The sequence below is a fragment of the Pholcus phalangioides genome, unplaced genomic scaffold (assembly GCF_987345545.1).
Source record: "Pholcus phalangioides strain wild (caught in Gottingen) unplaced genomic scaffold, Ppha-v1.0 ptg000027l_1, whole genome shotgun sequence".
Classification (NCBI taxonomy): Eukaryota; Metazoa; Arthropoda; class Arachnida; order Araneae; family Pholcidae; genus Pholcus; species Pholcus phalangioides.
This window is the reverse complement of record NW_028301617.1, coordinates 5,815,459-5,840,370: the sequence shown is the minus strand read 5'-3', so window position 1 is coordinate 5,840,370 and position 24,912 is coordinate 5,815,459. Positions and strand designations below refer to the sequence as shown.

General features: G+C 40.1%; 1 protein-coding gene across 1 annotated transcript in view; it reads right to left on the bottom strand.

Moving 5' to 3' along the window:
• LOC149068255 (uncharacterized) overlaps positions 1-24,912 on the bottom strand; it is a 49,540-nt gene that overhangs the window by 7,541 nt on the left and 17,087 nt on the right. The window contains exon 2 of the mRNA XM_089251909.1: positions 7,528-8,859. Coding sequence (XP_089108035.1) covers positions 7,528-8,491 — 964 coding nt within the window. The 5' untranslated portion in view covers positions 8,492-8,859. The remainder of the gene's footprint in view (positions 1-7,527; positions 8,860-24,912) is intronic.

Below are 24,912 nucleotides of genomic sequence, written 5' to 3'. Positions count from 1 at the left end.
ATTTCACACTACGCCAAGTGAGTGAGTCTGCCACTGTCCCTTTTTTCGTTCGCTACTCCCCTGTAAAAGACTATCCTAGAAGTCCTGATCAGTGTGCCGCAAGTGATTGTGTGATGATTACTATTAGCGTAGGGAGTGCCGAAAAGGAAAAAGGCAGCATAACCTCGCGATAACGGACAACCATGCGACAGAAATTTTCCGTTAACGGGTAGTGCCCGCTGGTAAGAACTGAAATACGTTAAATTCCTATCACACGGTACTCGTCAGTCAGTCACCAAAAATGCCAGTCAACGGACGTTTGACGGAAGTGTCTGCCAAGGGAAATGCCCTTTATTGGAAGAGTATCCACTGTGTTGTCTCTACTAGATACCTAATGTTTCTTTAATGCCTTTACGATGTCGATTACAACTCCACCCCCCTTTCAGTGGCGATCCGTTATCGCGAGGTTCTACTCAGTTATACAGTCGGACCTCAGTATAACGCCATACTTGGAAACCGATTAAAAAAAACCTCCGACTTTAAACAACGAGTAAACCAGGTTTGTTGATTATTCTGCATATGGACTTTTAAAAAAATTACGCTATAAGCCGGGTGACGTTAAAAGTGATAAACGTTATCCTGAGGTCTTATTGTAATTGTATTATGGCTTTGTCTGGTACTGATGTTTCTAACCTTACTTTTTTTTCCATGGTAAACCCATAAATATTTTTATGCAATAAAAATTGCTCTACTATTTTACTTAGATTTCACTAATAACTATTCGGCGATAATTCTAAATGCTATTCGATGGACTATTTATACCGAAATTATGAGATTATGCTCTCATTATGGTCGAATAACCTAATAAGAGATTCCTTACGGATTTAAATCAGAGAGTCAGAATTATTTTAACGAATAAAGAAGAAAAGATGGAGTTGGGGAATTGAATTACTGTTAGAATTAATTTAAATGTTATTTAATACATTATATAATGGTGAATCAAAATGAGAAACATACCTTTTCTTCGGATGGATCCTCCTCGATCGTCAATGGCGTCCGTCCTGTAGAAATGGATCCTTGTTGGAAGACTGAACAAAGGCATTGTCGGATTCCATGTTTTAAGGTGATTCAACAATGGCTTCGAATAATGAATCTCGCAACAATGAATGCTACCTCTTGAGCATTTTTTTTATTAGAAAATATAACAGGAAAAAGTTATTTCTGTGTTTGCCTGAATAAATCATGAAAATGATGATTATTTCTCACCCGGAAACTCAGAAGCGGATTTTAGCCGGTTGAGGCCTCGGGCGTAATAGAAAATATTGGCGCCCTTAAATTATAAAAAAAAAGTGTAAAGTTTGGTTTTTTTCGGGGCCCTTCAGAAGTCGTGGGATCGCCCGGTGCGGCGGCAGTTAAATCCGTCTCTGCCGGAACTTTGCTTTCGTGGTAAGAAGATCGATATTTCTGAATTGGTCATTTACCATTGGCTGAATAGAATTTCGAAATTAAAAAGGAAAAAAAAAAAGAACTTTCGCACTGAGATAATCATTTTAAAAACTGCAAATAACTTTCATAATGTCGTATCTCGACGTTCACAGGAAATAAAATTAGAGTTGAAAAGCAATTTCAATTTTGAAAAATTATGACACACACACAGTCGATGTGTTCTCCCTGACACAGATGCTCTACGTCGGGAATTCCTCGGTGAGCGTGTTCTTCCACAACACCATCTATAGAAGAAGGCCTCCGCGCGAAGGTTGTGACGTCACTGAAGAAATTCATCTCACCAACAGCCATTGTATATACTACAAAAAAAAAGGGTTAAGATGGCGAATGCGTCGGCCCGCAATATCCAATAGCTATAGGTGAGACTAAGGCGACTTGATAAGAGCCCTTATTCTTGCCGCTGTGGTGGTCGAGTGGTTATAGTGACGGACTCGTGATGCGAGGATCCGGGTTCGAACCCCACAGTGGTGGTTCCCAACTTCAAGGCGCAAATGCGAGCCGATCTCCCCGTTAAAAAGTCTCGCCACAGAGAGCAACAGTCCTACAACGATAAATCATTCAATCATAACACTTCACTCACAGTTAGAAAAAACTGGTGGCAGATGGCAGCACTACACATAACAAGCATTACAGAGAAACAAAAAAAAACTTCACGTCAGGTTTCACTACACGTACATTCCCGCATGTACCGATTCGTTGGGGGTTCCGCGGGAAGGGGGTGTGGGCGGGGTGCATGTGTGGTGTAGCAGTAGTAGGTAGGGCCTACAAAAAATGGCTCGGGGATCCATGATGTTCTTAAGTCAGCCACCTCGTTGGGCAATTTGCCTGTTGTGGCGTTGTATTTGTATCTAGTGGCTATAGCTCGTAGTAACCAATCACCGGCGTACTACTGCCTCTCGTGTTACTATGACTGAAATTACGTGGCCCGGACACATTTCTGGATCAGCGGAACATTTAGAGCTCACTAAAGTGGCTCTGTAGAGGACTTATCAATAGGAAGAATGTCAGTTCAGGTGCCCACAAACTAAGGAACGGTTTTTCTTGTTTCTTTTTTGGCACACCGAATAAGCTGCCATTAGGAACATTTCATATTTTTTATAAAGGTGGTTGATGACGAAAGCATTATTCAAACTCCACCCCTTATCGATGCTGACGTAATACATGAATGACTCCCTCATTGGAAGTAGGCTCTATTCAAATTAGGCTCATTTATTTATTTAAATGTTCTTTACGTCCAATGTTTTTTGGCAAATACATTTTCCATATTGTTATTATAGGATCAACGGTTCACCAGTAAAATGCGGCAAAGACCAAGGATTACCACCCTGTATAATCACCGGCGCAAAAATGAATCATTGGTACCAGTGATAATCTTGATTCATCGAGATGCGTCAGCGAATGTTCTCAATGAACATAGATTACTCCCTTTCTCCTGCATTCCTGATGTACTAATGCTCCTGGAATGTGATATCGTAGCTCGAGGTTTCACGTTGATGAACTTTCTAAAAATTTAATATTACAGACTAATGCTAGTTGAAATTTCGTGAGCACATTCCAGAAACCTTTCGGATGAGACAACTCCTATGCAAATATTTATTTATGAGCAACATTGTTAAACAATTTTTGGGATAAATCATAGAAATATGAGATAATTTTTGATGGAATGTGTTTGAGCCACAGAGTAAGAATAATATAGAGCGCGCGCGAGGGGTTACAATTGTGAAGCAAAGATCCGGAGTCACGTGACTCCAGTCAAAAGGCTGGTCAGGGAATCTCGCTGGCAATGCTTTCCTTATGGCTATTCGTATGACGATCTACACGCGCTGTCTTACTTTTGATTACAATGGTCAACACTTGCGCAGCTTTCGGATGTTCTGAACGGTTTAGGAAAGGGGGACCAGTATCCTCTCCCACAATTGAGTACGTTTTTGCTGATTCCCCTTCTTATAAATTAAAAATTGGAATATTAAATGGACGATTCAATGGATTTCTGACGTATTTGCAGTTTTTAACGATTCCATTTTGGATTTAATTCAATTAAAGTTCCAAGTTTTGGTAAAATTCAAATGTCATGAGCCATTATTAAATGTTTTAATAGAATTTTTGGGAATAAATGATCGAAGTAATGAGTTTTATTAACTTTCAACTGAAATATACGTCTCCGCAAGATTTGGCGAGCTAATCGAGTTTCGCTCAACTTGAAGAAAATATGCTTTTCAGAATGAGGAATTTATGGCAAATATTTTATTTAAATAGAATGTAATGAAAACGCACCCTCTAGACAATGGCAGTTTTGCATAAAAATGTATAACTACCTCTAAAAATAGTATTTTTACCTCTCTTCACGCCTGAGATAAAACTATTACAGAAAAGAAATGTTTTTATTGATTAATTTGTGTTTGTTGTATGTGAAATTGCCCTCAAACAACAAAAATCAATTAATTAATTGATTAATTAATTAATTTTCAGTCAATATCTTTATTAGGACCGTCTGAGTTAAGATCTGAAGTCACTATGTGTACCTCAGATGTTAACTTGAAGAGAGAATCATTCTAAAAACTACTTAATGCCTAAAAAAAAATGAAGATTCACATATGTATACTTCTGGAGCGAAGAGATTTCACATGTAACATACATTTACGTACTCTAAATTATTACATATATACGCCACACGAAATTTCATTTCTTATAATTTAGAAAAGTACTGACGATGAGGTTTTGCAATTTTCTTGAAAAATTCATTTTATTCCTGAAATATTGTGTTTACATTTTTGTGTGATAAGGTTATAAAAGGTTTTTCAAGAATGTTGGAGATGAAACTTTTACTTACTATTTAAATATTTCATGACTGAATATGGTACGAGTGTGAATGTGTTACATTACATAACATAATATGATGCATTATAATTATATACTCAAAATAAATGTATGATTAGAGTAATTTTAATGTTCTTGGAAAATAATTTTTATGTTTTAATAACCCCTAGTTAAAATAAATTTTCGAAATTAAAAGGGACAAAGTGAATGAGAAGAGAATATTTAAAAATATGAATGAAATAGGCTGTATATATAAGAGATAGGTTATATATACTGCTCAAAACAATTAGGGGAGCACATGGTTTTAACAAAATTACGCAAAGATGTATACCGATAAGTAACATAAAATGAATCATCCATAATTTAAAGCCTAGCAGGAAACGGAAGAAGAAAACTTCATATGCAAATCAAAGTTCATGACGTCAAAAACCAGAAAAAGGAGATAAGGGCAGAAATCGGGATGTTGCAGAAACGTCTGTTTTACTGCCGTAACTGTGAAATTCGATTGCGCAGTATTTTTTTTTTTTTTGAGACAAGGTGACTTGAGGATGTCTCAACAACGTGATTTACCGGAATCCATGGCATGGCGTGTTATAGGCAGACTGGAATCCGGGCAAACACAACGTAGTGTCGCGGACGCTGTTGGAGTCGCCAGAAGTGTTGTTGCAAGGCTGTGGAATCGATTCCAAGAAACAGGAAATGTTAGACGTCGACCAGGGCAAGGTCGGCCACGTGCCACTACAGCAACTGATGACCGGTATGTACGGTTAACAGCCCGTCGAAACAGAACAGAGAATGCTACGCAGCTGCAAAGACGGTTGCTCTTGGCAACAGGACGAAGGGTGTCCAGCCAAACAGTACGTAATCGGCTTCATGAGGGAGGGCTCTATGCACGTAGGCCAATGGTCTGCATTCCGTTGACCCCACGCCACCGTGCGGCCCGAAGAAGATGGGCTGCTGAACATCGAGATTGGGAGCAACGTGATTGGAGCCAAGTGCTGTTTACAGACGAGTCCCGATTCAGTCTGGAGTGTGACACCCGACGTGTTCTGGTATGGAGGGACAGGGGCACTCGAAATAACCCCGCATTCGTTCGTGAAAGGTCACAATACAGACGAGCTGGTTGGATGGTATGGGGTGGAATCAGCATAGGCGGAAGTACGGACCTGCATATCATTCGGAATGGCACTTTGACGGCCCGAAGGTATGCAGACGAGATACTGCGACCTCATGTCATCCCTTACGCTGGAGCCATTGGAGATTCCTTTGTTTTCCAGGATGATAATGCCCGACCGCATAGAGCTCGTCTGGTGGAGAATATGCTTGAAGCTGAAACAATACAGCGTATGGAATGGCCAGCGTGCTCTCCTGACCTGAATCCAATCGAGCATGTTTGGGACATGCTCGGACGACGCATTGCTGCGCGACCAAGTCCGCCTGTTACTGTCCGAGACTTGCAGATTGCACTTCTTGAGGAGTGGAACAGTATTCCCCAAAGTCTGATAGATAACCTCATCGCATCCATGGCAAACAGGTGTGCAGCAGTCTTAGCTGTTCGAGGAGACCACACGCCCTATTAAAACTCATGCATCATGTCTAAACAGTACTTTTTTTTTATCGTTTACATGTAACCAAATTGTTGCCCTAAATCATGTTTTTTCCATATTTTCAAAGAATTAAAGCTTAATTCCAAATTTTTTTACGTCTTTTTTCGGTATTGCGCGTGTTGATACGCGTGTACTATCCATTGTATGCCAATACGTGGCTGTCTCGCACGGTTTTCTTCTTTTTTTTGCTTGCTCCCCTAATTGTTTTGAGCAGTGTATATAATAGGATTTAAAAACTCAAAAGTCTTAAATTATTAGGAATTATCCCTTTTGGAAAATAAAAAAAAATTTCGTTTTTCAATATTTATTTATATCATATAGAATTGATTTTTTTTTTTCGAATCCCTCATTCCCTAAATATTTTACAAAAGAATGAATGAAATTCATTGAAGAAATGAAGGAAAGTTTTCATCAACTCGATCGAGTCAAATTTCGTGACAACAACATCCTAGCATTAACACGAAATCACTATGTTCTGCGAAAACGAGCCAAATGTAATAGCGCAGAACCTGTTCTTCCCCGGACAATACTGCTCATCTTTTCTTCACGTTCGACAAGTTTTATGAATAGCGTGCGCGGCCTATTATATCTTTGGTCTATGGTTTGAACCTGTGATAATTTTCAATAGAAAATATTTGAACCCGTGATATTTTTGTGCCAAAATAAAATTTAAACATGAATTGATATTTTAATCAGAATAAATTTTACTTCTTAGGTGAAAAAACTTTATTTGTTTGCTGCGTTAAAATTTTGCAGTAAATGAAAAAGGCATTAAACTTGGTATGAGACAGTGTACATAAAGAAGAATATGTAGTCATTGAATCCACGTTAATTTTCGAGCATGGCGTCTTGAAACGAGTAGAACATCATCTCGTTACAAAAGTCAATTTCACGCTGGATTGTTCCAAGTTCGACATTTCGTAGCATTTTATCAATCCTTCTTATGCGGGCGATTCTTCAGCTGTGATGATAAAAGTGTTTTATCGATTCTTTTTGAAGCAACACAGGCACGATGTTGCAACCCTGTCACCCTTGTTGCTTTTCCCCCCTTCTCTCATCAGTAGATCTAATCCAAACACCATTGTTTCCACCCAGTTTTTAAAAAAAAAAGGTGAAAAACGAAAGATACCACACTCGGCAACTTTCTGCAGCGGAAGAACGAGAGTTTCAATTTCAGTCTAACGAGATGAGACAGACATCTCAGTTCCCCGCTTTCGATGTGTTAATATGGTATCACAGTGCTGTACAATTACAGGCCATTTTGAAACGCGGATGGTCAACAAATTATTTTACATCCAATAGCCATCTGATGTATATGAAAAGTCATTCCTAATAAAACGGTTCTTTACGATTAGCATTTTGCAACCTTTGTAGTCACGTGCATAGGCAGAGATAGACTTGGAAGTCTGGGGGGGGGGGCAAGATGATGATGACAATTCATATATACATTAGATCAGTCGACTCCACCTTTGACGCTGGGCCCCAACGCCGCCCCCCCCCGTATCTCCGCCCATGGTCACGTGGCTTCTTTGTAGATACTTGTAGAGAGGACATACCTGGATTTTAATCCTGCGATATTTGTCAAATTATACAAAGCTAAGACGAATGAGTTATTTGCCTTCGCAGTGGGTCTTCCTGTGCAAGTTTAGTTTGCGACTCGTTGGAAAATTCTCACCACAATCTTTGCATTTATACGGCATTTCTCCTGTATGTACTATTTTGTGCGTGTTCAAAGATGAGCTCTGGGTGAAACGTATACCGCAGACGTCGCAACTATACGGCTTCTCTCCGGTGTGTACTAATCTGTGCTTGCGTAAAGCTGAGCAACACCGAAACATCCTACCGCAAATCTCGCATTCGTAAGGTTTCTCTCCCGTGTGTACTCTTTGGTGCAACTTCAATTGGGCATTGCACGGAAAACTTTTATCGCAAATAACACATTTATATGGCTTTTCTCCAGAATGCACTCTTCTGTGCCTCTCTAAGCGAGATTTTTGAGCAAATCCCTTTCCGCAAACTTCACAGTCATATGGTTTTTCTCCGGTGTGCATTCTTCTGTGCGCACACAAAGCAGAGCTGCGCGGAAATCTTTTAGTACAGAATTCACATACGTAGGGTTTTTCTTCATCAGAGTGGGTCCGACAATGAACAAGCAAACGAGTACTTGTTGAAAATTTTTTGTTGCAAACAGCACATTCATGCGGCTTTTCCCCAGTGTGGGTCCTGCTATGAGCAATCAGCTTAGAACGTTGCGAATATCTTTTCTTGCAAAGAACACACTGATGCGGCTTCTCTCCAGTGTGGGTCCGACAATGGGAAAAAAGGTTAGCAGGCTGACTGAATTTCTTCTTACAAACATCGCATTCATATGGCTTTTCACCAGTGTGTACTGTCATATGATTGTTTAAATGATGCTTCTGCGAAAAGAGCTTGCAGCAAAAACTGCATTTATGCTGTTTCTTTGCACTGCCGCTCTGATCATGAACCTCCAATAGGTCTGGTTGGCTTTGATATTGTTGATGTTGAGCATATTTTTCGTTGTAGACATCACATCTACGTAATTCATCCACGGATTGAGACATCTTGCGTCTTAATGAGATGAAGCTAGATGAAACGCCTATGTTTTGTTGAAACTCTTACGACAGCTGCTTCAGCTAAGTACTGCAAATGAACCTTTGTATATTTTTGGTGCTTATATTCTCCTTAGATGATTCTTTTCTGATGACTACCAACGTATTCACGTACGAGGCCCTTCGGAAATCCTTTACTAATTCACCTGTGTTTTGACAACACACAATGGTAGTTTATATTATTCAGGCAGTTACTAAAGAGAAAATAAAAGCAGGTTTTGACGAAGCGCAGGAACCTAATCAGCCAAATGTCTAGGATCGCCATCCATAATTCAGTTAGATGCTTCTGGAGATCAGTTTCGATCGAGTTCACCAACTGCCTACAGAGGAAACAAAAATCACCATCACAGTCGGTTGCTAATAATAAATTCTTTCATGAATAGATCTGATTTTCTTTCATTGTCATTCTAGTAGATGGTTATGAGATAAAATCTTCAATCGTGTAATTCTGTACATGAAATTATAATGCACAGCTGTACTGAGAAAAAGACTCGCGGTGTATTTATTCAACGCCAGAAATGTTTAGTCCATAATTTTGGTGTAACAAACTACACAATCGTAATTCCATTATTTATTTACTGAATAGTAGAAAAAGTCAGTGAACACGTTTGATCTTTGAATTTTGAGATACTTTTACCATAAATCTCCGGAAAAAAAAATTGCCGATTTATAATACTGATTATAATTATGACTGTCACGTGAATATAATACAGAGTGATCCGAAAGTCGCGAGAATTTCGAAAACTTTATAACTTTTTAAATGTCTACAATAGAAAGATATGCTTAGAAAACTCTAGGACAGTGATTCCCAACCCCTTTTCGGCCACGCCTACCAAACCACCTCTGAAATTACGATATCTCCCCGTCAGTATAACTTTTGTCAGATGAGCCCCCCCCTCCCTCCGCCACTTCCGTGAAACTTCAATATTTAAAAAACGTTTTGTTTTATGGTTATGTAGAAATTATTTTTTGTTTTGCGTCCTTAAATTTTGCAATTCGGGGGTTTTGCCACCTCCTCAATTAGTCTACTTTTTGAATAAAAAAACTATCAGAGAAAGAAACTCCTATCCACATTAAGGAAGCCAAAATGGCAATTTACTTTGTCAAAACCAGTGGTGTTTTACCAGAGGTCCTCGATTTATGCAAAATTCACCACCAACAATTCACAGATAGAAAAATCAACGACAACAGACTGTCTCCAGTGAGTGAGTGACCGAGTAATTGAGCAATTACGAGAGCGAGCGATTCGGTGAGGGATCGTATGGGTGACTCGGTCACTCACCTTCTCATTCGCTTACCTGCCCACTCCCTGACTCGCACATTATATCACCTGCTGTGCCAATCACTATGGCGCTGAATTTTCATCGTGGTAAATTTTTTTTCTATCGTTAAATTGAGTGGCAGTGAATTTTTGTTGGTGAATTTTGTGGCAGTGAATTGTTGGCGATGAATTTTCCACACACGAGGGTCCTTTGGGGGGGGGGGGGGGGCGTGAGCTTGGATGAGAAAACAATACTAATTTTTTCACATTGCTACAATTTGTATATACAAAATATTATTTAGTGAAAGGGTCCGTGACTTTCATTTTTCTTCTTCATTTTATTTATTTTGGCAGAAACTGTCCGTGGAACAGAAACCATTGAGATCCCTTGGTCACATCCTTCCGAGGAAGAGAAAAATAAAACAAAGTCATCAAGAAATTGTTTAAATACTACAAATTTCAACCGATATAGAAACGGTGAGAGTACTGAAAAATTCCAAGCATTAATAGAAAAGCTCATTCTCAAATTGCGCTTCGTCCCCTATGTTGGCAAATTTATCACCAGATTTGTAGTGTTAGCCAAATGAGATCTGTTTGAAATTTTTTTAGCCAAATCAACACTTATTTGCCAAAATGTAGCAATTTTTTTTACCTTCAGTATCATGTCAAATCTTTTGAGGGAAGATGCATACAGTGCGTACGTGTTTACTGCGCGATCGTTATTTTACGTTGTCGTTTTGCACCTCGTCCTAGTGACAAAACGAGGAAGACCGGTTCACCAAAGTCCGAGGTGGAAAGCTAGCGGAAACCAGAGATTTTCAGGGTGAGTCCTCTCCGCCTAAGGTGACGATGGGTTCGAATACCAGAGAGAGAGAGCCGCAGTCACTTGTTATGCGTGTGGAGCAGGCCATATAGCGAGATTTTGTCCTGCAAGAGGTCAGCAGGAGCCATTGAGCCGGATCCAGGCGAACCCCGTCCAGACAGAAGAGGGGGGGGGGACACAATTGAAGAAACCACAGTCTTAACAGCACGTATCACGGTGCCAGCAGCTGATGTTGGTGCAAACATTGACACACCGCAGACGTGAGTTTGAATGTGGTCAGAAGACAATAAGAGGTGTAGTCGATTCCGGGGCCCAGATCTCAGTCGTTAGATCGGATTTGGTTGAGATCGACGACAGTGAAGGCGAGGTGAGAATAAGAGTCAAGTCCGCATTTGGCGAAAGCGAGATAGCCCCTCTCAAAATATGAAGGATGAAGATCAGCGACGGTAAACACGGGTACGTGCCGATTACTTGCGAAGTGTCGAGTCGCTTGATAAATGAAATGTTAATAAGTCCGATGGCATACGACGCACTCTTGGGAAATGTACTAGTTCTAAGTCCGATCAATGAACCAAGCCGGAAGGACGGCGTGTGTACTTCATCTGCCGATGGCAAACGGAAGGCCAACAACGGCAATAACAGCGATTTCTGCATACCTAACGAAGAAACTTAAAGAGAAGATCATATCCCAAGTCGAGAGCTGTTTCACCGACTTCAACATCGTGAAGACTACATCAGTCTGAGGTTGGTCTCATCCTTCAGGAAGGTTAAGACCCTGACTAAGGACTGGAGGGTCGTCCGGTACTGTCTCAGGAACTTGAACAAAATCCAAGTCAAGGGAGAAGGAACTAAAGTGCGCCGGATTGTGCTCATACCGGCTTTCGAGGGAACACGGCGAAGTCGTCAATCGAGGATCTAACATACCGGATGTCTGTACGAGGCGCCGCCTCTACATCAACGGGGACGTTGTGAAGAAGGCGTTCGCCCTCGTCGAGTACAAGGCCCACCAATCCGCCCAGAGGCGATCGCTGAAGAAGGCGGCGACATCACCGAGAACGGTGTCAAGGTAGCACCTTTCCTCTAACTTCGAGGAGCAAATGCGAGCCGATCTCCCCATTAAAAAGTCTCGCCACAGACAGCAACAGGCCTACAACGACAAATCATTCAATCATTGAATTTTACTCATAGTTAGAAAAACTAGTGGCAGCACTACACATAACAAGCATTACACAGAAACAAACTTCACGGGAGGTTCACTATACATACACACACATTCCAACATGTACCAATTCGTTAGAGGTTCCGCAGAAGAATATGGACGATGCATGTCTGGTTTAGTAGTAGCACCTCTCCTCTCAGACATGTGCAAGACCAATCGAGACGACTCCGCATCCGAGGGCAAAGCCTCGCAGCTCAAGAAAATGAACTCGAAACGGTACGACGATGGACATCCTGTCAACAGAAGGAGATCAGCACCAAACCGATTCCAGGCCAGTCAGGAAACGTCCAAGCAATCGGACTGGCGATTTGTTTTCTTGTCCATTTGCCAAAGGAATCAACAGAGCTACGAACCGGCAGCCGAAGACCGAGAAAGCCAGAAGCCAACCGGCTAAATCTTCAATCGCCAACAACGGCGTGCCCAGGAATCAGGGCAGGGAAAGGTCATCCTTCGCTTATGCCGGTCCATAACTTCACCATCCCATGAACCCTTGGATGAACAACCATTATTTGCCGTTCAAGGGTGGTATGGCCGTCGCCGCCACAGTAGCTGCTGCTGCACGATACAACGCTCGCCTACCGGATAGCGTCATGCGTTGACCAGGCGGACCCGAAAGGGTGATATGCATGGTAATGCCGACGCCCTGTCACGGTAGCCGTTGAGAAACTGAGTTACGCTCTTGAAGCATCATCATCATCATTTAAAAAATGTTGGATGTGCTTTTCGATGATGGGACGTGTAAGGTTCAGGAGAAAAGAGGTTGGAAAAAGGCCAAGGAGAGACAGAAGTCACGAGAAAAGAAAAGGGAACGAATTGAGAATAATGTTTGGTTTCGGATTTTTTGTATTGATTACACTACTTAATACTGATTTTGGGCACTGATTCCGAAATTGGTTTTATCAGATCGGCTCCAGTTTTTGGGATGAGGTGAAAGTGGAATTTCAATGACAATACCATAAGCCGTGCGGGTCAATGGGGAGGGGGGGGGGGGTGATCACACCGATTGTTGAAAAAAAAATTTCCACGTGGCTTCAGAAAAAATTAGTGGCTGCAGACTATATTGAAATATTGATGATATGCATTTTATCTCAAAAACTAGAGCCGATTCTGCAAAACCAACACTAGTTTTGAAATCAGCAGTCCCAATATACCCTAAAAACATTAAAATTTCCTTTGGGAAGATGAAAATTGTTTTTTTATGGCCGAAAATTGGGCTATTTTAATCTACTCACAAACGTTTAGTTTTTAGAATCTGTCAAAAATTTTTAAGGGTAGTTCAGCATACAAGAATATTGTATGCTGAATGCCATCAAATTAGAAATTTTAAACAAAAACTAAAATAAAATAGATCGTACTTTCTGGAGAACAAAACAAAATGACTAACGCTTATCTGTAACCTCTGTAAAGCTGGCGTTGTGAGACGCAAGAACATGTTCTGATTGACTTTAAAAAAATGGTTTTTTCCTCTTTCCTGAAAAGTGCGACGAAAAAACGTGTTTTTATCTTTCGTTTTCTGGATTTGTGTGTGGGGGTTAATATATTTTTAGCATTTCCAAAAGCGCTAAGTTACACGTTTGGTGAATGATTGATGGATTTGGCAAGATTTTGAAGTGAAATCATCAATTTTTAAAGCGTTATAACTCATTAATTATGGGTCAGATAAAAAAAATTAAAAACACTTTTCCTTATTAGTTTTTTACAAGGAATCATGTGCGTAATTATTGGGCGGTCGATAGTTACCCTGTATCTTTTCAATGTGACACCCATCGTACATCCGTCAGACCATAAAAAAAAAACCACCCTGTACAGCATTTCAGAGCGTATCCCTGAAAATTAATGCCGTGTAGCATTGTTATATGGTTTATTTAGATATTTAACTCTTAGTGCATTAATTTTACCGTTACCTAATTTAAATAGAGGAATGCCGTGATAAGAGGGGGAAAGGGGGTGAATAACCACCCAGGTTCTTTTATAGTTTCTGAGAATATATTATTACCAAAAATAGAAAGGAAAAGCTATCTCAACAAATCACAGGATACAGTGAATCAAGCAAGACAACATTTCAATAATTAAGAATTTAATTCTAAAAAAATGAACCGTTGGTTCTAGGGGCCCCTTTTGGAACGAATAATATGAATATTACAGAGATATTAATAATATGAATATTACAGAGATATTAATAGCTGTACATGGACATTATCGTCAGATGACGGAGACAGCAAAAAGTGGGGGGGGGGGGTATCCGAAAGATAGGTAAATTTAGGGTACTTTACCGAGCTGTCCCACGGAGGATGAAGACCTCAGCTCATTCTCCGGTGGAATGTGAATTGTCTCAGGAAGGCGGAAGGCAGAAGTCACTCATTGGAGCGATACGGACGTGATGGTGGCTGACAGGTCACTCATAGATGAAGAGTCGAATTTTCCATCTTCACTGGTGACACCTAGAAACTAGAGCTCGGCACTGGTTGTTGGTCCATGCTGATGTCCCGGTGGCTGGCTGATACCGTTCGTCGGGATGTGTCGCTCTTTTCAGTCGTTTATTGGTGTCTGGAACTGGAGCTCGGCATCTTGGCAGGTAGTAAGGCCACGGCCCTGTCGCTGACCCTTGGCGATACCGGCTTTCGCCACTTCCTCCCGGATGGTTGAGGGAGGGGAGTTTTTCTTTAGTCGTGGGCAGGAGGATTGTTCGGACTTACGGGGGAGTAGGTGGCGAGGGGGGCCACGCAGCTTCAGGAGAGCACGTCCTACCTCAACATCTCTCAGTCCCCAAAAAAAAAGGAAGCCTCGTCTTCGTCAACTCTTATCTCGACCTTCAACTTTCCGGCCTTCCGATTGGAGGCGGAGGGGTCACCAGATAGCCACGTCATGTCCTCTCGATGAAAGCGCGCGAAAATGGTGACTCACCCCTGGGGGGGAGAAGAGGAGGAGGGACTAGGGAAGGGAGAGCAAGCAAAGTTTCATGTCGAAACACGATCATGATAGAAATCTGGAATTTTGATTTCTTGATTTTATTTGCCGCTCATGAGCATGGGGGAACAGAGAAAATGTCCACAAATGAGGGATTTAACAATTTTGAAATATATAAAAAATAATACAATTTTCAGCCTCGCTGAAACACATAATTAATAAGAGTAATTAGTGACTGTGTAGTGTTTGTTTTTACGTGTGGGCCACATATGAACAGGGAGTATTTACGTGTGTGTGTGTGAGTATGAAGAATGAGTATAATAAATAATCATCACAGAAATAATAACACTACACCTTCCATTTTTCCCATTCTCCATAACAGCATCTTTCAACTGGTCCAATGACATAGGCCTATCTCTGATCACAAGCGGGATTTCAAATAGCCCCATAACCAAAAATCACAAAGTGACCTGGAGACCATTCGTGCTGAAAAGACCGACGAAAACCATGGTTATCTCCAAATGTCGACTTCAAAATTGTCTTCACGGGATGAGTAATGTGCACAATCCCCATGGACGTTAGGGATGGAGCACTTTCCTCTCAAGCTACCAATGATTTGCAGTTTATGATACGGGGTTGATCGAAAATATATAAATATTTTCAATCAATTTCTTGCTGGTCCATGACTCACAAGGAAAGGGTCCAAAGTTGTGATCCTCTAAAAGTTTCGAAAATATTACCATTAATGCCACTTATTTGAATATGCACAAAAATATGCAGCGGAATTATTATGGGTCACTCAAGAAACATTGTAAATATCAATATTTTGAACGCCAATAGGGCCAAGAATGAATTTTAAAGTCTCGCAACCCAGTTTCTTAGTCTTAGAGTGACGTCATTTAAATAACACATTGTTACAGCACAGATAGAAGAGAAATAACTAGTTTCTAGGGGGAGGGGGGAGAAGGTTTTATTTATAGATATCGCCAAGAAGCGTGAGTGATGATGAGTAGCCAACTGCCGATATTTTTTGTGGCTTAAATAATTGCATTGCGCCAATTTTTTGTTCTTATGTGTTTCTGGGTGAGATGAATGCGCTTAAATTTTTTTCATAATTTTTTGAGGATGATACCTTCGAACCCTTGTCAGTTTTAAAGTTTGAGTTTAAGTACAGAGTGATCAAAAAGTCTCAAGACTTTTTAACCGCTTCACTCACAAGCGATTGGCAAGAAATTCGGATTATATTTGCTTGACGAATCAGCGATAAATACAAGTTTTTATAACCTTGTTCTACCTTAATGGTATGCTAGAAGAAGGAAGAGAAAAATGTAGAAAAGAAAGAAAAAAACATGAAAGGAAAACAGTATATATTACTATACTCTCTCTGTCAGATAGTAAGTATGAAGTATATCTCTAATTTCACCCTCACCTAGAACTCCTTAATACACGTATATGAAGGCGTCTTACCCTCACCTTCCTGTTTTCTTCCCCTCTCACGTACATGTAAGTAGTGCAACCTATTTCAGTGTTTTTTTGCTCCTCATCACGGAGACAAAAAGTACTTTTTATAGGGTTGCAACAAAATTTTATGGTAATGAGAGAGGAAAGAAAACACACACTTCTTTGAAATTATTCCACTGGCGTTTGGACGCAGTATTACGTCTTTGATCGTAAAGTATTTAAATAGGTTCAATAGAATGATGTGGTTTTCATAGATATGTTATAAACATCCACGATTTTATTTTTCATAACAATAGAAAAAAATTGAATAGTCACATTTTTGTTCAACAGATGGTGCCTAACATGCATTTCATAAGCAGACGAGTTCATTGCGTAACATCTGAACAAAGATGTTGTTTCGATTTTTTTTTTCAGATTAAGATTTTGCTGTGAGAGAGGTTACTTTTCAAAAGTTCGATGCAAATTGATCTGCAGACATGTTATCTTTACGAGAAAAAGCATTATTAGTTGAACTATTTTATAAAAATCCAGAATTAGCAAATTTAATTTTGCGTTCTATCAAACAATGTGGGGAGTTAAAATTGGAAAAAGACCGATGAGACAATTTCAGCACTGAGTAACAGCACTGATGTAAAAAATCGAGGAAACGGGCTCTTTGAAAGACACGTGCGGGAGACCAAAAAAAGTCCACCTCATGAACGAGTGGGGAGGAACACGATACCCAAAAACACAGTTCTTGCCTAGCAATTTCCCCATAAAAATAAATGTACACTGCTCAAAACAATTAGGGGAGCACATGGTTTTAACAAAATTACGCAAAGATGTATACCGATAAGTAACATAAAATGAATCATCCATAATTTAAAGCCTAGCAGGAAACGGAAGAAGAAAACTTCATATGCAAATCAAAGTTCATGACGTCAAAAACCAGAAAAAGGAGATAAGGGCAGAAATCGGGATGTTGCAGAAACGTCCGTTTTACTGCCGTAACTGTGAAATTCGATTGCGCAGTATTTTTTTTTGAGACAAGGTGACTTGAGGATGTCTCAACAGCGTGATTTACCGGAATCCATGGCATGGCGTGTTATAGGCAGACTGGAATCCGGGCAAACACAAGGTAGTGTCGCGGACGCTGTTGGAGTCGCCAGAAGTGTTGTTGCAAGGCTGTGGAATCGATTCCAAGAAACAAGAAATGATAGACGTCGACCAGGGCAAGGTCGGCCACGCGCCACTACAGCAACTGATGACCGGTACATACAGTTAACAGCCCATCGAAACAGAACAGAGAATGCTACGCAGCTGCAAATACGGTTGCTCTTGGCAACAGGACGAAGGGTGTCCAGCCAAACAGTACGTAATCGGCTTCATGAGGGAGGGCTCTATGCACGTAGGCCAATGGTCTGCATTCCGTTGACCCCACGCCACCGTGCGGCCCGAAGAAGATGGGCTTCTGAACATCGAGATTGGGAGCAACGTGATTGGAGCCAAGTGCTGTTTACAGACGAGTCCCGATTCAGTCTGGAGTGTGACACCCGACGTGTTCTGGTATGGAGGGACAGGGGCACTCGAAATAACCCCGCATTCGTTCGTGAAAGGTCACAATACAGACGAGCTGGTTGGATGGTATGGGGTGGAATCAGCATAGGCGGAAGTACGGACCTGCATATCATTCGGAATGGCACTTTGACGGCCCGAAGGTATGCAGACGAGATACTGCGACCTCATGTCATCCCTTACGCTGGAGCCATTGGAGATTCCTTTGTTTTCCAGGATGATAATGCCCGACCGCATAGAGATCGTCTGGTGGAGAACATGCTTGAAGCTGAAACAATACAGCGTATGGAATGGCCAGCGTGCTCTCCTGACCTGAATCCAATCGAGCATGTTTGGGACATGCTCACGACGCATTGCTGCGCGACCAAGGCCGCCTGTTACTGTCCGAGACTTGCAGATTGCACTTCTTGAGGAGTGGAACAGTATTCCCCAAAGTCTGATCGATGACCTCATCGCATCCATGGCAAACAGGTGTGCAGCAGTCTTAGCTGTTCGAGGAGACCACACGCCCTATTAAAACTCATGCATCATGTCTAAACAGTACTTTTTTTATCGTTTACATGTAACCAAATTGTTGCCCTAAATCATCTTTTCATGTTTTTTCCATATTTTCAAAGAATTAAAGCTTAATTCCAAATTTTTTTACGTCTTTTTTCTGTATTGCGCATTGATACGCGTGTACTATCCATTGTATGCGAATACGTGGCTGTCTCGCACGGTTTTCTTCACTTTTTTTGCTTGCTCCCCTAATTGTTTTGAGCAGTGTATATTATCATCAGCACTCGGTGAATGCAGTGTACGTGTAATTTCACGTTGGGAACTGGAATTTCTGATGGAAGCTTGGGGCGTTCTCTTGGGATCGCTTTCAAGAAATATCTGTGCAAAATCCCACACCTGCAAGACCTGAGACCAACTGATTTTACAGCATGTGAGAACAACGGCAAACCGGGTTTTCTTGGAAATCGAAGATGATGCAAACTTGCTTTCAAATGTGTTGTGGACAAACGGAGCACACTTTTCCCTAAGTGGAAGTGTCGACACACACACACAAAACTGCCACATATGGACAACAGAGAACCCACATGCAGTGATGGAAAAAATCTCTTCATGACCTAAAAGTGACAGTGTGGTGCGGGTCCACAGCTTCTTTCACCATTGGTTACTTTTTTTAACGAGAAAATAAACAAGGATAAATTGAAAACAGTTTCTGTGACAAGTTAGCTATATGTAGCGCGCTTTTAAAGGATAAAGTTATCCTTCACACGAAACACAAACTGAAATTTTAAACTCATACTCAATATTGAAATAATTTCAAGTAGACATGTACAAGAAATATCTCAATTTTATTTGTCTAAAATATGGTTGATAACTACACAGGGCGAACGTGACCTATTCTGCCAAACGAAAGGAGGTGATAAACGAGCCCTAGTGGAAACATGAGACGCCCTACCAACCCTGTCCGTTCTCGAACCGTTTTCGAGTTATGGTGGACAACCAAGATTATGGAACAAAATGTCAAATCTGAGAAAACCTAATTTGTGTAATTTCGGAAAGATCTACAAGCAAATCAAGCATACATTTGTGAAAAACAAAAAAATTCCAATAAGGTGACGCCAATTTCATTGAAATGTCTGGATGTGACGACGAATTGCAAGCGCTGAAAGATTGGCAAAGTTCAAAATCGAATTGTCACCAAAAATTTAATCACCTATTCCACAAACACCCGTCTAGCTACAGCTTGAGCTCTTCTATCACCCCCTTCCAGTTTGGCAGAACAGGTCACGTTCACCCTGTATATAAAGCAATTTAAATACGTATTCCGGTTGAATATCGCGGACATTGAGAAAAATATCGCTGATGTAGTAGCATTGAAGTTATTTTCTGAAAGTAGTAGATGCTAAGGGACTTCCTACAAATCCTTTTAATTATTACGTTGGTTAACTTTGAAATCTAACAGATTTTCTATGCTCAAGCACCATGTCCTTTCTCGAGGATTGTGTTTTAAATTAATTTTAGATAGAGTGGGTCTTCTTGTGCGAGTTCAAGTCACGATTCGATGAATATTTTTCATCGCACAACTTGCATTCATATAGTTTTTCCCTTGAATGTATTTTTTCGTGTGCCGTTAAATAAGACTTTTGGGCGAATTTTCCGCCGCAAACGTCACAACTAAATGGTTTTTCTCCGGTGTGTACTCTTCGGTGTTTGCTTAAAGTAGAGCTACACGAAAATCTCTTACAGCAGACCTCGCATTCGTATGGTTTCTCTCCAGTATGTACTCTTTGGTGCATAGCGAAAGTATAGCTACACGAAAATTTCCTAGAACAAACCTCACACTCATATGGTTTCTCTCCAGTGTGTGTTCTTAGGTGCAATTTCAAACTAGATTTGAAGGCAAAACTTTTGCTGCAAGCATCGCATTTATATAACTTCACTCCAAGATGTATTTTTTTGTGCACTGCTAAATAAGATCTCACAGCAAATCCCTTCCAGCAAATTTCACAATGATGCGGTTTCTCTCCAGTGTGTGTATTTTTGTGAGAGTTTAAGCTGGATTTACACTGAAACAATTTGTGGCAAACGTCGCATTCATGCGGTTTCTCTCCAGTGTGTGTTATTTTGTGAGAGGTTAAGCCAGCTTTGAACGGAAACAGTTTGTGACAAACCTCGCATTCATACGGTTTCTCTTCACTGTGTGTCCTTTTGTGCACAGTTAAACCACTGCTAGACGTAAAAAATTTACCACATTCGTGGCATTCATATTGCGGCTTTTCTCCGAGATGAATTCATGTCTGAACTCGACTTTTTTGAAAATCCTTTACCGCAAACGTCACAGGTATACGGTTTTTCTCCAGTGTGCACTCTTCTGTGTTTGTTTAATCGAGAGACAGTCGTAAATGCATGATGGCAAACCTCACATTCGTATGGTTTCTCTCCAGTGTGTGTTCTTCTGTGGGCTATTAAAAAAGAGTTACACTGAAAACATTTACCGCAAACCTCGCACTCATACGGTTTCTCACCCAAATGAACTACTCTTTTGTGCCTGTTTGAGGAAACCCTATTGGCAAATTTTCGACCGCAAACGTCACAAGCGTATGGTTTCTTTCCATCGTGTACTTCTGCCTGATGGTTTTTAAAGACTGAATTATAAGCAAATTTTTTGCCGCAAATATCGCACTGATATGGGTAATCATCAATGTGGGTCTTGATATGAGCAACCAGTTGACACTGATGTAAAAAACGCTTTTTGCAAATGGTGCACTCATGTTTCTTTTCACTAGTATGTAGTTTCATATGTTCAACCAAATGACCCTTTGCTGAAAAAACCTTATGACAAATCTCGCACATAATTTCATTCGCTGCAGTGTCGATCTGATTATATGAAACCAAGAGGAGTGGTTGGCTATGTTGTAGGAAGCATTGCAACGTCTCCCGTAATTGAGACATACTGCTTCTAAATCATAAGCCCTATGGAACTGTTTTGTAGCGATCGTACCAATATCTAATGACTTTATTCTATTTTTATTCAAACACTGCAAACGAGCTTCTGTATATTCTGTGATTTAGATGCGCGATTCTTTTCTCCCTTTTTACCTAAGTTTCACGTAAGAATAATTTTTGAAATCGTCTCCACTAGTTCATCGGTGTTTTGACATTAAAGGTTCTTTTCCTGGTATAAGCACCAAGAGGACAGGATTTTAGATGAAGAGCAGGAAAAATAACAAGCCAAATGTTCATGGTTTTCATGAATACTTCGTTACTGGCTGCATTAGTTAGTCAGATGCTTCTGAAGATCTATTTCAATCCAGTGCACCAATCGCCTGCAGAGGAAACAAAAATCATCACAGTCGATTGATAATAATAAATTCTTTCATGCACAGATCTGATTTTGTCCATCAGCATTCCGAATCAGAGGTGCCGATGTACTCGAACTTAACTGGGTCCCAGGATCCGGGTTATTGGCAAAATCTGGGCACGTTTTAAGTGAGACTGGAAACCTCTGGATAAATATTAAGTACTAGCTATAATACCCGGCGTTGCCCGGACTTTCTTCAATGAGGCTTTTTGGATCACGTGACATCTCCCTCTTTCTTTGAGGGACATACAAACCGTGTTCAAGTTGAACCAATATGGCGACTTAATGCGCGACTCATGAAATAAACAAATCTAGATTTAAAGAAATGTAGAAATGAATATATATTTTTTTTCTTTTCCAAGGGGTGCCAAGTATTTCGACTTCCCCCCTTCCCTGAAGTTCTAGTTATTCATCTGCCTGTTTCTGCTTCAAAAAATGTTAAAGCTGTGGAATTACTTTATGGGCCCATAATTAATTTTAAAACAATCTAAACTATATGAATTTATGCAGTTAGACAATAAGGAGACATTAATTTTCATACTTGAGAAGGTATAAATAAAAAGTTGAAATCAATGTTATTGCATGGATCTCAACTCAAAAGTAGGTCTAGCTAATCACTTCATATTTAATCTCCTGGGCTTCGTACATCTCTAAGCGAACTCAATATTTCAAAAATCTAGAATTCAATAAAATTTTTTAAAATTATTGATGTGTGGTGGAAAAAACCGCCAAATTTCCGCATTTCTGCAGTAAAATCTGCAATTTTAACACTGATTTCTATGAGGATTACCCTTTTCCTGACCCTCAGAGCGATGCTGATGATGATTATGACGTGTATTCAAAAAGCCTCATTACTGGGAGTATTGAAAATGTGGCCAACCATTATAAAGGAATAAACTATTATACATATGCTAACGGGATTAGAGAAGTGACAAACCATTGTAAAGGCATAAAACACGTCTGAAACGCATTGTAAAGGCATAAAACACGTTTGAAACGCATTGTTAGGGAACCACGGTAACCAAAGTAAACGTTCGGAAAGTGATTGTTGAGGCCCAAAAACCATTGTTACTCGACAGTTTTTTGCCCATTTGGGGCATTTGCCCTGCTTTGACGAAATTTTAAAGTAGCCTATCGTTCAAGTCGGGTCCCATTTGGTATATATACAAAATTTGGCGATGATCGATCAAAAATTGTAGATTTGTATAGAGAACATACATACACACACACACACACAGACAGAAAATCAATTTTATATATATAGATGGTTTCCTCCATAGGCGTACGCAGAATATTATCAGGGGGGGGGGGGGTTAATTTTTTTTTTCTTCTAAGTGGGGGGGGGAGGGAGGTTACGTTTTTCCTGCAAAATAACACTATAATCTCGGCTTGAATTGGGGGGGGGGGCGCGCATAACCCCCAAACCCCTTCTTTGCGTACGCCAATAGTTACTTCCCCCTCCCCTCCCAACAATTATTTACTGGTATATATCCCAGTGAATCAAATAAATAATTTTCTTAAAAAATGTTCAATCCAAAGGTTCATTGAAGAAAATTTATCAGCTTATAACTAAGTTATTTTACTTTCCTTATCTATTAGCAGAGAAAGCTTGCAAAGAAACCCATTAGCACCGAGAATTCGAAACATGTAATAAATCTAAAACGATTATAATTAAGTATAAAGCACATTTATACACTTACTAATAAATCAATCTATAAGTTCTCTTCTGACTGATTTTCAATTTTGGAAAACCTTAGCTCTTTCAATAATACCTTTGATTAAATTTAAAGCAAATGATTCCGACACTTTTACTTCTGATTCCCTAATTATATAAATCCTTGTGAAGGAATTTCCTGGGAAATGATTTTCTTTTCCCTCCCCAATGATCCACAACTCTGATCTACCCACCTTTAACTACCACATAGTTTCACACCTGAGTATGGGAGCTGTCAGAGCATTATTGAGTTGGTGAAACTTAACAGTGTGCTCGTGTGCCCAGCGTTCGGCGTGTTTTGTGTTCAGTAGGTGATGAGTTTATTAGTTTGCGATACGACCACGGCACATATTTTGCCATAAAAATTAAATTATAATAAGTGTCAGCCATGTTGAATGCACATTTTAACCAGGGTTGCTTGGTTTTAACCAAGTGGGTTTTTTTTCTCTCCAAAAAATCAGATAAAAATGGCCTAAATATCATTTTTTCCTTGAAAAATATCATATTGATTCATTATTAGCCAAAATAATTAATTCTTACCACATTTTATATTCTTGGGGTACATTCTGACGGTATATCTTTAAATGGCATAAGACGGTATAAGTGTTTTTTTTTCTTCAAAAAGTGTCATAAAAGTGGCCTGAATATATATATTTTCATATGATGTATCTTAGTTATTTAAAGTTATATACAGAAGCCAAAATTTCTTATTCTCACCACATTTTCTAACTTTTGGCTACGTTCTGATGCTCTATATCAGTGATTCTCAACCGGGAGTGGTACTGGGATACTTCAAGGGGGACACGGAAGAAAATGGAGAAAGGGCCATGACAGGTGGTTTGGAGGGCTGTAGAGAGCTGAGAAGAAAAATTAAAGTGTGAAGAAATAAAGCTTTTATATTAGTGACTTTACACTTACAGAATCCAACAAAACTACCCATAAAACCAAGGCCGTCATAGGGTATGGATTCCCCACAGGCCTACATTTTGCAACATGTTCCCTAGGAAGGGGTTTTTCGCAGGTCCCCGGCTAGATTTTTCACAGAACCCTTCTCTATATTAAAATAGTGTGAAAAACAAAAAATTATGAAAAACATATCAGGCCCAGGGCTGCAGCTCTGACAGTCCCAGTCTGATGAGGGGTCATGCCTGGGAGGGGTCCATAAGTAACCTTATGATATTTTGTATAGTACAATTAATTTTGAAAATAAGTAGGAAATATGTAGGCTGTTTATTTCGAGCTAAGTATGGGACCCCCCATGGGGGGGGGGCATTATTTATTAGACTAGCGGGGAGATCAATAAATTCTAGGTCAGTGGTCTGGAACCCAATTTTCTTTGCAAAATTTTCGTTCAGTATAAATTCATTGAAAAAATCATTTCAATACGAATAAAGGATCTTGCTTCTAGATGAGAGAGTTGAAGACTCTGGGTAAGACAGGAGAGAAACAAGAAAAAAAAAAAAGGTTCAAAGGGGACCACGGGCAAAAAAAGGTTAAGAAACACTGCTCTATATATTTAGCAAATTCATGAATAAGGATTGCATCACACATCTAAATGTAGTGGTGTATTATCTCACA